Source organism: Heterodontus francisci, chromosome 1, assembly GCF_036365525.1.
Source record: "Heterodontus francisci isolate sHetFra1 chromosome 1, sHetFra1.hap1, whole genome shotgun sequence".
In the NCBI taxonomy this organism is placed as follows: Eukaryota; Metazoa; Chordata; class Chondrichthyes; order Heterodontiformes; family Heterodontidae; genus Heterodontus; species Heterodontus francisci.
The window spans coordinates 78,090,211-78,105,017 of NC_090371.1; the positions used below are offsets into that span (position 1 = coordinate 78,090,211).

The following is a 14,807-nucleotide window of genomic DNA, read 5'->3' on the forward strand; positions in this document are numbered from 1 at the left end:
TGGGAGGATGAGTGAGGGCTTGAGAGAACTGAACATGTGGGCAAATGTGAACATTTGGAAAGATTTCCCAAGCCTTTGATATTATTCTTACGTGAACTTTTTTTTTAGGGCAAGTATGCTTACCTGAAATGAATCAAGTATCACTGGCTCTTCTGGATTATGTGGCTCTCTGGTTGCAAGTAAAATTTTCCCATCAGAGTATCCAACTGCAATTGGTTTGCCTTCACTGTACCAGGCAATGCACTGAACAGCAACTGAATAACAATTAAGATATTTATTATGGGATAAAGCCCAAAAAGAACAATGTATATAACAGACCTAGGCAATTTAAATCCTTTAAAGCATTGATACTGAATTACTAATGCTATTGGATATGTGCAATGTTACTTATGTTTGAGGATGGGGGTTGTAAATACTTGGGAGCTGACAGTTTTACACCTATCAGAATTATCTGATAAATAATGGAAATCCAATAATCTGCCCACCTGTGTTGTGTTTTCTAATTACACAAACACACCAACTACACGAAAAGGATTGGTAACTCAATTAGGTGGGTTATTTTGTTTCAAGAGATGAAACTATATACAATATCTGGGATACTGGTTAACACGTCTAATCTGTAGGATTCCTCCCATCTTTTGCATGATGATTACATGAGTCTCTCGTGTTCTCTATCATTCCCTCTCTCTCCCCCCCCCTTATCTCTCTCTCTCTCCCCTTCTGTCCCCCTTCTGTCTGTCTCTCTTTCTCCCCCCCCTTCTGTCTCTCGCTCTCTCTCCCCCCCTTCTGTCTGTCTGTCTCTCTCTTCCCCCCTTCTGTCTGTCTGTCTCTCTCTTCCCCCCTTGTCTGTCTGTCTCTCTCTCTCTTCCTCCCTCCTGTCTGTCTGTCTCTCTCTTCCCCCCTTCTGTCCGTCTTCCCCCCTTGTCTGTCTGTCTCTCTCTCTCTTCCCCCCTTCTGTCCGTCTTCCCCCCTTGTCTGTCTGTCTCTCTCTCTCTTCCTCCCTCCTGTCTGTCTCTCTCTCTCTTCCTCCCTCATGTCTGTCTCTCTCTCTCTCTTCCTCCCTCATGTCTGTCTCTCTCTCTCTCTCTTCCTCCCTCATGTCTGTCTCTCTCTCTCTCTTCCTCCCTCATGTCTGTCTCTCTCTCTCTCTTCCTCCCTCATGTCTGTCTCTCTCTCTCTCTTCCTCCCTCATGTCTGTCTCTCTCTCTCTCTCTTCCTCCCTCATGTCTGTCTCTCTCTCTCTCTTCCTCCCTCATGTCTGTCTCTCTCTCTCTCTTCCTCCCTCATGTCTGTCTCTCTCTCTCTCTCTCTCTTCCTCCCTCCTGTCTGTCTCTCTCTCTCTCTTCCTCCCTCCTGTCTGTCTCTCCCTCTCTTCCTCCCTCCTGTCTGTCTCTCCCTCTCTTCCTCCCTCTTCTGTCTCTCTCTCTCTCCCCCATCTTCTGTCTCTCTCTCTCTCTCCCTCCCCCCCCTTCTGTCTCTCTCTCTCTCTCCCTCCCCCCCCCTTCTGTCTCTCTCTCTCTCCCTCCCCCCCCTTCTGTCTCTCTCTCTCCCTCCCTCCCCTCTTCTGTCTCTCTCTCTCTCTCCCCCCCCTCTTCTGTCTCTCTCTCTCCCCCCCCCCCTCTTCTGTCTCTCTCTCTCTCCCCCCCCCCTCTTCTGTCTCTCTCTCTCCCCCCCCCTCTTCTGTCTCTCTCTCTCTCTCTCTCTCTCACCCCCCTTCAGTCTCTCTCTCTCTCTCACCCCCCTTCAGTCTCTCTATCACCCCCCCCCTTCTGTCTCTCTCTCTCTCTCCCCCCTCTTCTGTCTCTCTCTCTCTCCCCCCTCTTCTGTCTCTCTCTCTCTCTCCCCCCTCTTCTGTCTCTCTCTCTCTCTCCCCCCTCTTCTGTCTCTCTCTCTCTCTCCCCCCTCTTCTGTCTCTCTCTCTCTCTCCCCCCTCTTCTGTCTCTCTCTCTCTCTCCCCCACCCTTCTGTCTCTCTCTCCCCCACCCCTCTTCTGTCTCTCTCTCTCTCTCCCCCCCCTCTTCTGTCTCTCTCTCTCCCCCCCCCCCTCTTCTGTCTCTCTCTCTCCCCCCCCCCCTTCTGTCTCTCTCTCTCTCTCCCCCCCCTCTTCTGTCTCTCTCTCTCCCCCCCCCTTCTGTCTCTCTCTCTCTCTCTCTTCCCCCCCTTCTGTCTCTCTCTCTCTCTCTCTTCCCCCCCTTCTGTCTCTCTCTCTCTCTCTCTTCCCCCCCTTCTGTCTCTCTCTCTCTCTCTCTCTTCCCCCCTTCTGTCTCTCTCTCTCTCTTCCCCCCCTTCTGTCTCTCTCTCTCTCTTCCCCCCCTTCTGTCTCTCTCTCTCTCTCTTCCCCCCCTTCTGTCTCTCTCTCTCTCTCTTCCCCCCCCTTCTGTCTCTCTCTCTCTCTCTTCCCCCCCTTCTGTCTCTCTCTCTCTCTCTTCCCCCCCTTCTGTCTCTCTCTCTCTCTCTTCCCCCCCTTCTGTCTCTCTCTCTCTCTCTTCCCCCCCTTCTGTCTCTCTCTCTCTCTCTTCCCCCCCTTCTGTCTCTCTCTCTCTCTCTTCCCCCCCTTCTGTCTCTCTCTCTCTCTCTTCCCCCCCTTCTGTCTCTCTCTCTCTCTCTTCCCCCCCTTCTGTCTCTCTCTCTCTCTCCCCCCTCTTCTGTCTCTCTCTCTCTCTCCCCCACCCTTCTGTCTCTCTCTCCCCCACCCCTCTTCTGTCTCTCTCTCTCTCTCCCCCCCCTCTTCTGTCTCTCTCTCTCCCCCCCCCCCTCTTCTGTCTCTCTCTCTCCCCCCCCCCTTCTGTCTCTCTCTCTCTCTCCCCCCCCTCTTCTGTCTCTCTCTCTCCCCCCCCCTTCTGTCTCTCTCTCTCTCTCTCTTCCCCCCCTTCTGTCTCTCTCTCTCTCTCTCTTCCCCCCCTTCTGTCTCTCTCTCTCTCTCTCTTCCCCCCCTTCTGTCTCTCTCTCTCTCTCTCTCTTCCCCCCTTCTGTCTCTCTCTCTCTCTTCCCCCCCTTCTGTCTCTCTCTCTCTCTTCCCCCCCTTCTGTCTCTCTCTCTCTTCCCCCCCTTCTGTCTCTCTCTCTCTCTCTTCCCCCCCTTCTGTCTCTCTCTCTCTCTCTTCCCCCCCTTCTGTCTCTCTCTCTCTCTCTTCCCCCCCTTCTGTCTCTCTCTCTCTCTCTCTTCCCCCCCTTCTGTCTCTCTCTCTCTCTCTTCCCCCCCTTCTGTCTCTCTCTCTCTCTCTTCCCCCCCTTCTGTCTCTCTCTCTCTCTCTTCCCCCCCTTCTGTCTCTCTCTCTCTCTCTTCCCCCCCTTCTGTCTCTCTCTCTCTCTCTTCCCCCCCTTCTGTCTCTCTCTCTCTCTCTTCCCCCCCTTCTGTCTCTCTCTCTCTCTCTTCCCCCCCTTCTGTCTCTCTCTCTCTCTCTTCCCCCCCTTCTGTCTCTCTCTCTCTCTCTTCCCCCCCTTCTGTCTCTCTCTCTCTCTCTTCCCCCCCTTCTGTCTCTCTCTCTCTCTCTTCCCCCCCTTCTGTCTCTCTCTCTCTCTCTTCCCCCCCTTCTGTCTCTCTCTCTCTCTCTTCCCCCCCTTCTGTCTCTCTCTCTCTCTCTTCCCCCCCTTCTGTCTCTCTCTCTCTCTCTTCCCCCCCTTCTGTCTCTCTCTCTCTCTCTTCCCCCCCTTCTGTCTCTCTCTCTCTCTCTTCCCCCCCTTCTGTCTCTCTCTCTCTCTCTTCCCCCCCTTCTGTCTCTCTCTCTCTCTCTTCCCCCCCTTCTGTCTCTCTCTCTCTCTCTTCCCCCCCTTCTGTCTCTCTCTCTCTCTCTTCCCCCCCTTCTGTCTCTCTCTCTCTCTTCCCCCCCCCTTCTGTCTCTCTCTCTCTCTTCCCCCCCCCTTCTGTCTCTCTCTCTCTCTTCCCCCCCCCTTCTGTCTCTCTCTCTCTCTTCCCCCCCCCTTCTGTCTCTATCTCTCTCTTCCCCCCCCGTCTCTATCTCTCTCTCTTCCCCCCCTTCTGTCTCTCTCTCTCTTTCTTCCCCCCTTCTGTCTCTCTCTCTTTCCCCTTCTGTCTCTCTCTCTCTTCCCCCCCCCTTCTGTCTCTCTCTCTCTCTTCCCCCCCCTTCTGTCTCTATCTCTCTCTCTTCCCCCCCTTCTGTCTCTCTCTCTCTTTCTTCCCCCCTTCTGTCTCTCTCTCTTTCCCCTTCTGTCTCTCTCTCTCTCTTCCCCCCTTCTGTCTCTCTCTCTCTCTTCCCCCCTTCTGTCTCTCTCTCTCTCTCTTCCCCCCTTCTGTCTCTCTCTCTCACTCTTCCCCCCTTCTGTCTCTCTCTCTCTCCCCCCCCCCCCCCTTCTGTCTCTCTTCTCTTCTGTCTCCATTTCACATCATGTTTGGTGATGCACAGCAGGTTTTAGATACACCCCTTAAATGTATACCACTATATCCCCCTTTTTTCTAACTTAAAGTTGTATTCTTAAATAAATCAGAACTATTTACAATATGTCAAGGAGAAAAATGTTATGTGCTTAACTATATGATTATACAAAATGATAAACTTGAGTCTCTGAAGCAAAATTGTGATTTGCTGATATGCCCAGACTTGGTTACTGTGAAGTTGGTTTGAGATCGCTGTTTGTTCTATCAATTCTGTAGGAGCCTGTAGGAGTGCTGTGCTTGGATCGTGTCTTAGATCATGTTCTACTTGCAATGGAGTTACTTCGTGTTTCTTGTTCCGATACATCCCTGATTTGGCATCAGTTTCTTCGCAATGTCATGCCGTTGGGTGTTTGCAGTTGATACGATCATGGTTCTGGACAGATGCTAATTATTTCTGCTGGATTCCATGTTCCATCAGTTGGGTGCTGTACTCGTACCTTTTGTCCAATGCTTAAGTTGGGTAACTCTTTGCCCACGTGCCGGTCATGTGTGTTCTTCACCTTCCCCTGTTTTTCAATGAATGCATCTCATACTCCTGGAAGTATTGACGAATGATGACTGGGAAGGGTTGTTTGCACTTTTCTGCTGAACAAAAATTCTGCTGGTGAAGGAATGGTTGCACTGAGCGGTGTCGCTCTAAGGTGTAGCAATGCGACATGCAAATCTTGTTTAGTTTGCTGACATTTTATAGTTAAGGACGTAATGATATGTACCATACATTCCGCCATGCCATTGGACCTGGGATAGTGTAGTAATGAGGTAGTATGGTCCACTCCCTACTCTTCACTCATCGCCTTGAAAAGTTTTCCAGTATATTGTCTGAAACAACTTCTTGCGGTACCCCAAATAGGCTAAAAATTGAACTCAATGTGTCTGCAATGGCTGCACTGGATGTGTCATGTTCTTTTTGGGCCTCCTTATCTCGAGAGACAATGGATACGCGCCTGGAGGTGGTCAGTGGTTTGTGAAGCAGCGCCTGGAGTGGCTATAAAGGCCAATTCTGGAGTGACAGGCTCTTCCACAGGTGCTGCAGAGAAATTTGTTTGTTGGGGCTGTTGCACAGTTGGCTCTCCCCTTGCGCCTCTGTCTTTTTTCCTGCCAACTACTAAGTCTCTTCGACTCGCCACAATTTAGCCCTGTCTTTATGGCTGCCCGCCAGCTCTGGCGAATGCTGGCAACTGACTCCCACGACTTGTGATCAATGTCACACAATTTCATGTCGCGTTTGCAGACGTCTTTATAACGGAGACATGGACGGCCGGTGGGTCTGATACCAGTGGCGAGCTCGCTGTACAATGTGTCTTTGGGGATCCTGCCATCTTCCATGCGGCTCACATGGCCAAGCCATCTCAAGCGCCGCTGACTCAGTAGTGTGTATAAGCTGGGGATGTTGGCCGCTTCAAGGACTTCTGTGTTGGAGATATAGTCCTGCCACCTGATGCCAAGTATTCTCCGAAGGCAGCGAAGATGGAATGAATTGAGACGTCGCTCTTGGCTGGCATACGTTGTCCAGGCCTCGCTGCCGTAGAGCAAGGTACTGAGGACACAGGCCTGATACACTCGGACTTTTGTGTTCCGTGTCAGTGCGCCATTTTCCCACACTCTCTTGGCCAGTCTGAACATAGCAGTGGAAGCCTTACCCATGCGCTTGTTGATTTCTGCATCTAGAGACAGGTTACTGGTGATAGTTGAGCCTAGGTAGGTGAACTCTTGAACCACTTCCAGAGCGTGGTCGCCAATATTGATGGATGGAGCATTTCTGACATCCTGCCCCATGATGTTCGTTTTCTTGAGGCTGATGGTTAGGCCAAATTCATTGCAGGCAGACGCAAACCTGTCGATGAGACTCTGCAGGCATTCTTCAGTGTGAGATGTTAAAGCAGCATCGTCAGCAAAGAGGAGTTCTCTGATGAGGACTTTCCGTACTTTGGACTTCGCTCTTAGACGGGCAAGGTTGAACAACCTGCCCCCTGATCTTGTGTGGAGGAAAATTCCTTCTTCAGAGGATTTGAACGCATGTGAAAGCAGCAGGGAGAAGAAAATCCCAAAAAGTGTGGGTGCGAGAACACAGCCCTGTTTCACACCACTCAGGATAGGAAAGGGCTCTGATGAGGAGCCACCATGTTGAATTGTGCCTTTCATATTGTCATGGAATGAGGTGATGATACTTAGTAGCTTTGGTGGACATCCGATCTTTTCTAGTAGTCTGAAGAGACCACGTCTGCTGACGAGGTCAAAGGCTTTGGTGAGATCAATGAAAGCAATGTAGAGGGGCATCTGTTGTTCACGGCATTTCTCCTGTATCTGACGAAGGGAGAACAGCATGTCAATAGTCGATCTCTCTGCACGAAAGCCACACTGTGCCTCAGGGTAGACGCGCTCGGCCAGCTTCTGGAGCCTGTTCAGAGCGACTCGAGCAAAGACTTTCCCCACTATGCTGAGCAGGGAGATTCCACGGTAGTTGTTGCAGTCACCGCGGTCACCTTTGTTTTTATAGAGGGTGATGATGTTGGCATCGCGCATGTCCTGGGGTACTGCTCCCTCGTCCCAGCACAGGCATAGCAGTTCATGTAGTGCTGAGAGTATAGCAGGCTTGGCACTCTTGATTATTTCAGGGGTAATGCTGTCCTTCCCAGGGGCTTTTCCGCTGGCTAGGGAATCAATGGCATCACTGAGTTCCGATTTGGTTGGCTGTATGTCCAGCTCATCCATGACTGGTAGAGGCTGGGCTGCATTGAGGGCAGTCTCAGTGACAGCATTCTCCCTGGAGTACAGTTCTAGGTAGTGCTCAACCCAGCGGTCCATCTGTTTGCGTTGGTCAGTGATTATGTCCCCCGATTTAGATTTGAGGGGGGTGATCTTCTTGATGGTTGGCCCAAGAGCTCTCTTCATGCCATCATACATTCCTCTGATGTTTCCGGTGTCTGAGGCCAGCTGAATATGACTGCATAGGTGTTGCCAGTAGTCGTTTGCGCAACGCCTAGCTGTTCTTTGTGCAGTACTTCTGGCTGCTTTAAGTGCTGCGGATGTTAAATCGCTGGGGGCTTTCTTGTAGTTCAAAAGTGCAATGCGCTTAGCGGCTATGACAGGTTCCAGCTCTTCATTATGAGATTGAAACCAGTCTGCATTTCTCTTCGCACTTTTGCCGTAGGTGGTCAAAGCTGACTCATAGATGGCGTCTCTGATGTGGGCCCACTTGGTCTCAGCATCCCCTGTGGGAGTGTTTTGAAGGGCTGTTACAAGTGAATTTAGAAATTTTTATAACAGCTGTGGGTGAGAAATTCTGCTCGTGTTGATGCGCGGGTGGCCCTTCTGCTTGGAATGATGCAACTTCTTTGGTCTGAGTCTAACCTTGCTGCACACCAGGGAGTGGTCGGTGTCGCAGTCCGCACTGTGGAAGCTGCGTGTGATTTGAACACTGTTTAAGGCGGCTCGCCTTGTGACAATGAGGTCTAGCTGGTGCCAACGACGTGATCTTGGGTGCCTCCATGAAACCTGGTGACAGGGTTTAGTGTGAAAGAACGAGTTGGTGATGCAGAGGTTATGATAGGTACACAACTCAAGCAGTCTCTGCCCGTTCTCATTCATCCTTCCAACGCCATAGCGCCCAAGGCAGGAGGGCCATGAGTCATGGTCGGCCCCAACCCTGGCATTAAAGTCCCCCAGCAGGAATAGGTGTTCGGTGTTGGGGATGCTGCTAATGATGTTATGGAGTTGTTCATAGAACTGGTCTTTAGCTTCAGGTGCGGAACAGAGTGTTGGAGCATAGATGCTGAGTAGGTGTACTGGACCAGAGGTGGTGAGCAGTCGGATGGACAGTATGCGTTCCGAGCCATTTGAGGGAGGCTCTATCATGCTGAGCAAGGAGTTTCTGATGGCGAAGCCCACTCCATGCTGTCTTGGTTCTTCAGGATCCCTGCCCTGCCAGAAGAAGGTGTAGTCTTGCTCTGCTAGAGAGCCACTCGCGGGGAGGCGAGTCTCCTGAAGTGCTGCAATGTCCACATGTGTCATGTAACTGCCAGGTAATGGGAAATTTCGAGAAATAGACCATCACAACCAAGAAATGATCTCCACGGATGCTGAAGAGATCAGTTGTAATTCTGGTCGATGGATGGATGGGTACTTCGTGAGATAATAATGGTTCTTTGTGGTGACTGGACATGTAGGCTTGGCATGCCTCACATTCCTTCACGGCTGTTTAGATGTCTTGATTCATCCCTGGTCAGTACGCGATTTCCCTAGCCAGTCTCCTGGTTTCACATAATGGAATTCTGTTGCATGTGGAAGGGTTCAGCATTGCAGGTTCTGCAAAATCTTCAATTCAAATCTTCAAACACCACCAGCTGCCACCATATTGTGTTTTCTACTTTACACAAACACACCAACTACACAAAGCGGATTGGTAACTCAATTAGGTGGGTTCTTTTATTTGAAGAGATTAAACTATATACAACATCTGGGAGGCGAGCTAACATGTCTGGTCTCTAGGACTGCTCCTATCTTCTGCCTGATGATTATATAAGTATATACATCACATCCTGTCTGGTGGTGCACCACAGTCCAAATACACCCCTTAAAGGTATACCACAACAACCTGTTTAATGGTACGAATACTTGATCTTGAAGTTGTTAGAAGAACAAGGGACAGTTTTTGTTCAATATGATATTCTGAACATCTGACACCAAGTTAAAAATATTAAGAACACATTCCACTGAAAGACCAACTTATTGAAAATCTTTTAAGTCAACTAATTTTCTGCTCACACATTTGGGAGTTGAGAGGATGAACACATGGCCTCTTCCAGGATTCTGCAAATGCAGTCAATTACTGGTTGCTAAAATTACACCCGTTTGATTTCATTCTTATTGTGAAAATGCGCCGTATTCTCAATAAATTGGCTTAGATTGGAAATATACCACCTGGGAACTACAGATGTAAACATACTTTATGCAACAGTCAATAGACTGATGTGCTAAGTCACCCCCCGCATGATTAAATGTATATAGTATTCTAAACTTGGAAAGTAACAAATAATTTTATTTAGGGTTTTATTTTTTAAAAAAAAAAGAGGCATTTCAGGATTATTTTTGTTTCAGTATCACACTCCATTATTGTACCAGAATCCTTAGAGGTTGAAAATTTTACACAAATATATATAAAGGAACTTGGAGTGGTTTACATTTTATAATTATAAATTGATAATGTATTGACTTATACAACAAATCATGCAGATCCAAATACAGGTATAAGCAATATGCGATACAAATGTTAAATGCCTGATAAATGCTGTTTATTTAAAGTCAATCATTGAACTGTCAAAACTACTCTGGTGGAGGAGGAGACATTGATATATGAAACTCGTGCTCAGCTGACTGCCACATGGATCATGGAAGCAAATAAACTAGACGCTTTAAGGATATGCTGTGTAAGAAAGATTTGTCAGCTCAGAGAATAGTGTTACTAATGTTGAACTAATGAGGAAGAATGTAAGGATGGGGCGGCACAGTGGTTAGCACTGCAGCCTCACAACTCCAGCGACCCGGGTTCAGTTCTGGGTACTGTCTGTGCGGAGTTTGCAAATGCTCCCTGTGACCGCGTGGGTTTCCGCCGGGTGCTCCTGTTTCCTCCCATAGCCAAACACTTGCAGGTTGATAGATAAATTGGCTATTGTAAATTGCCCCTAGTGTAGGTAGGTGGTAGGAGAATGGTGGGGATGTGGTAGGGAATATGGGATTACTGTAGGATTAGTATAAATGGATGGTTGTTGGTAGGCACAGACTCGGTGGGCCGAAGGGCCTGTTTCAGTGCTGTATCTCTAAATAAAAAATAAAAATAAATAAAGAAGCTTTGAATGATCTAGCACAGGAGGAGCCCAATCAGCCCATTGTGCCTTTGGTGGAGTTATCCAATTAGTCCCTTTCCTCTGCTCTTTCCCCATAATCCTGCAAATGTTTCTCTTCAAATATTTATCCAATTCTCTTTGGAGATTTACTAACGAATCTGAAGTGCATTCCAGAACGCAGCAACTCGCTGTACAAGAAGTTTCATGTTAGCTCTGCATCTTTTGCCAATTACCTTAAATTTGTGCTTTCACTACTGACCCTGCTGCCATTTGAAACAATTGCTCCTTGACTGGCCTCTAGTTTCCGTGTTCATAACTCTCCCTTTTTTAAACAGGGGTGTAACATTTGCACTCTTCTAGTCCTCTGGCGCCATCCCCATATGTAAGATTGGAAAACAATGCTAGTGCCTCCAAAATGTCCACCTTTACTTCCCTCATTAACCTAGGATGCATTCCATCTGGACTGGGTGACTTTGCTACTTTGAGGACGGTCAAGCTTTTAAGTACCTCTGCATTATCTATTTCTTTCCTATCAATATTACAACTCCCTCCCCTCCTATACTGCTACATATCAGCATCCTCTTGTAATGGTAGCATTTGTGCACAAGGCTGAAAATACATTTTCCATAAAAATGATGGGATGTCTCACAACTTGAAAAGACTTTGTGGAAGGTCAAAGCTAAGATGGTTGGGCTTTGTACAGTAACACCTGAAGCAAATGCAACCAGAAAAAAAATCAGAAAATAATTAACAATAATTGCAAAGAGCTCTGTCACAACTACCAAAGCAAAGTATTGTGTTGGAAGGTCAGTACCATGCCACAAAATGATCGGATGTAAGTTGAAATTGCCATCATTTGAACGTACCATCTTTCCTTTGGCAATGCACTAGGTCAATCGTGTCAGAAACAGATGTTTCTGTAACTTCGATGCAGCCAACTGATCCATCCAGTCGACCCACTAACAGAACCTCAGCTTGTCTGTTATTGCCTTTGCTTAAAAATGCCATTTGAACATCTGCCCAGGTTATAGTAGTTACCCAAGATGGTTGAATCTTCACATGGATTTGGTTCCCTTTGGAAGAAAAGAAAGTTTGTCAACTTACAGAAGGCTGTGCAGCATACAGGAGAGACAGACGAAGGACAAAGGGAGACCTACAGGAACACAGAAAATAAGGAAAAAGTCAGATATTGGAGAGATGCAGAGACAATGGCCCAAATTTCACAGTCAGCAGTAAAGCAAAGGGGCCGCTGCTGACCTCGAAGAAAGATGCTCTAAAGGATCTAGCAATCTCCGTGGCGTGGATCTCCCATTTCCTGATGCCACTTTTAATCTGGCTCCAAGAAAGGCAATCTGATGTCATCAAGCAGGGTAAGCAGCAATTGCATTCAAGTATTCTCAGACAGCAAACCAGAAAGTAAAATGCACTGAATGTTTCACTTTAAATTAAAATTTTAAAGCCAGCAAAATTAATCATTGAGACGTACATGTGGGATTAAGGTAGAAGCTGAAACGTGAAACAAACTTCAAAAGAATTATTTTTAAAATGAGAAGTTTTATTATAATGGAGAAATTTGACATCCCACATGTATAAAACTAGTTTTTCAGGGCCAGTGAGGCTGTTCAGCAGTAATTATGAACTTCGAGTGCCGCCATAAACTCAGTTACACCTCATTCAACATGAAGTAACCTTTTCCAAGGGTTTTTACAGCAAGAGAAATGGCATAAAATGGAATTTATAGTCAGTTTAGTGATTTCTACTCATTTCTAGATGGAGTTGAGTGGGGGGGAGGGGACAATGGGGAGGCTGAAGACTTCAACTGTCTACCCTATGGGGAATTGCAGAATCACTGACAGGAACTTCTGGATTTTGGCATTTAACTGCATGTGTGGACTCCAGAAGTTGCTGTCAGTTTCAGAGGAGTAATGACAGTAAAAGCTGACAATTACTGCAAAGTCCAGATGAATGGGAGTGAATAATAAAGTAGTACACAGAGACAGAGAGGTGCACATTATCAAAATAACTACTTCTCCGAGATTCGGTACACTAGAGCAGGGAGTGGTTTATAGGCAGATAAGATGGAAGTTAAGGATGTTTGATATCTAAAAGGTGTAACATAAGAAATAGGAGCAGCAGTAGACTATACAGCCCCTCGAGCCAGCTCTGCCATTCAATACGAACATCTGAATTAGGAGCTGAAGTGGGCCATTCAGCCCCTCGTGCCTGCTCCGCCATTCAATAAGATTATGGCTGATCTGTTTGTGTTTCGAATTCCACACTCCCAACTACCCCCGATACCCCTTAATTCCCTTGCCTAACAAGAATCTATCTACCTCTACCTTAAAAACATTCAATGTGCCTGCTTCCACCACTTTCTGAGGCAGAAAGTTCCAAAGTCGCACAACCCTAAAGAGAAAACATTTTTCTTCATCTCGTGTCCTAAAAGGGCGTCTCCTAATTTGAAAACAGTGCCCCCTAGTTCAGGACTCACCCACAAGAGGAAACATCCTCACCACATCCACCTGGTCAAGACCGTTCAGGATCTTAGAAACTTCAATCAAGTCTCCCCTCACACTTCTAAACTCCAGTGAAAACAAGCCCAGTCTGTCCAAACTTTCCTCACAAGACAACCCGCGCATTCCAGGTATCAATCTAGTAATCCTACTCTGAACTGCCTCCAACGCTGATCATGGCTGATCTTGTGCCTCAACACTTTCCCGCCTGCTCCCCATATCCCTAGACTCCGAGGCACCAAAAATCTGTCTTTCGCAGACTTAAATATATTCGGTAATGGAGCATCCACAACCGTATGGGCTAGAGAACTCCAAAGATTCACAACACTAAGTTCTAGATTGCACAGCCAGGGGAAACGATCTCGCTGTGGCTACCCTGTCAAGCCCTTTCAGAATCTTGTATGGTTCAACCTCTCATTCTTCTAAACCCGAGAGTATAGGCCCAATTTACTCAGTCTCTGATCATAGGACAACCCTCTCATCCCAGGAACCAATCTAGTGAACCTTTGTTATACTGCCTCCAATGCAAGTATATCCTTCCTTAGATATGGAGACCAAAACTGGGCACACTACTCCAGGTGTGGTCTCACCAAAGCCCTTTATAATTGTAGCAAGACTTGCTTATGCTTCTATTCCAATCCCCTTGCGTTAAAGGTCAACATGCCATTTGCCTTCCTAATTGCTTGCCGCATCTGTATCCTAACTTTGCGTTCCTTGTACAAGTACACCCAAATCTCTCTGAATAACATTTAGAAATTTCAAGCCTTTTAAAAAATATTCTGTTTTTTTTATTCTTACTACCAAAATGAATAACCTCACACCTCCCCACAGTATACTCCATCTGTCACCTTGTTGCCTACTGACTTAACCTGTCTATATCTCTTTGCAACCTCTGTGTCCTCCTCATCGCTTACATTCCCACCTAGCTTTGCATCACTAGCAAACCTAAATACATTACTTTCAGTCTCTTCATCTAACTCATTAATGTAGATTGTAAATTGCTGAGGCCCCAGCACTGAGCCTTGCAGCACTCAACTGGTTAGAGCCTGCCAACTTGTAAATGCCCCATTTATCCCTACTCTCTGCTGCCTGTCCGTTAACCAATCCTCCATCCATGCTAATGTATTACCCTCAACTCCATGAGTCCTTATTTTGTGTTTTAGCCATTTGAAAATCCAAGTATACTGCATCTACTGGTTCCCCTTTATCTACCCTACTAGTTACAGCCTCAAAAAACTCTAAAATTTGTCACACACAATGTACCTTTCATAAAACTATGTTGACTCTGTCTGTTCAGACCATGATTTCCTCAGGGCATTGTCAAGACTTCCTTAATAATAGATTCCAGCATTTTTCCGATGACTGATGTCAGGCTAACTGGCCTGTAGTTTCCTGTTTTCTCTCTCCCACCTTTCTTGAATAGTGGTGTTACATTTTCTAACTTCAAACCTGCTGGAACCTTACTAGAATTTAGAAAATTTTGGAAAATCATAACCAGCTGATCCCCTATCTCTGCAGATACCTCTTTTAAAACTCTAGGACATGGCCATCAGATCCAGGGATTCTCCAATATTTTTTCTCTGCTGATATTACTTAAAGTTCCTCACTCTTATTAGCCATTAGGAGGAAACCAAAAGTAGGTAATATATCTTTATTCTCATCGATTCTGTCTGAGAAGTACCCCTTCCCTGCTTTCATGTACACAGCAATGTACCTTTTGTTAGACTGGCTACTATCTACCAAAAAAAAACAATTGGGTTGGGAAAACTTATGGCTTTCTGTTAAACATAAAAACCGTTCAGAAACACCCTGACGTACAACTAAACTCTGACTCTAACAGTAGTGCGTGAAGGTGCAATGGCTGTTCCATCTTGCAAGCTTGTATATGCGATTTAAAATAAACCTTTTGAGGTTAACCCTGACATGGAACAAAACAGGTCCATGACCTTAAACATTCAAGTTTTCATCCAGTCAGATGAGAGCAGAGGAACATATACCATCCACTTGGCAAGAATCTGGTGAAGTTGCTTTACTTCTAGTTTTAGAATGTACAGCC

The 14,807-nt window shown here is 46.8% G+C and overlaps 1 protein-coding gene across 7 annotated transcripts in view; it reads right to left on the reverse strand.

The window, feature by feature from the left end:
* LOC137370144 (probable E3 ubiquitin-protein ligase HERC1) overlaps nucleotides 1–14,807 on the reverse strand; it is a 480,710-nt gene that overhangs the window by 150,670 nt on the left and 315,233 nt on the right. For all 7 annotated transcript variants that reach the window (XM_068032400.1, XM_068032409.1, XM_068032373.1 and 4 more), the window contains 2 exons: nucleotides 11,105–11,311; nucleotides 124–254 (listed from right to left, as the gene is read on the reverse strand). In XM_068032400.1, coding sequence (XP_067888501.1) covers nucleotides 124–254; nucleotides 11,105–11,311 — 338 coding nt within the window. The remainder of the gene's footprint in view (nucleotides 1–123; nucleotides 255–11,104; nucleotides 11,312–14,807) is intronic.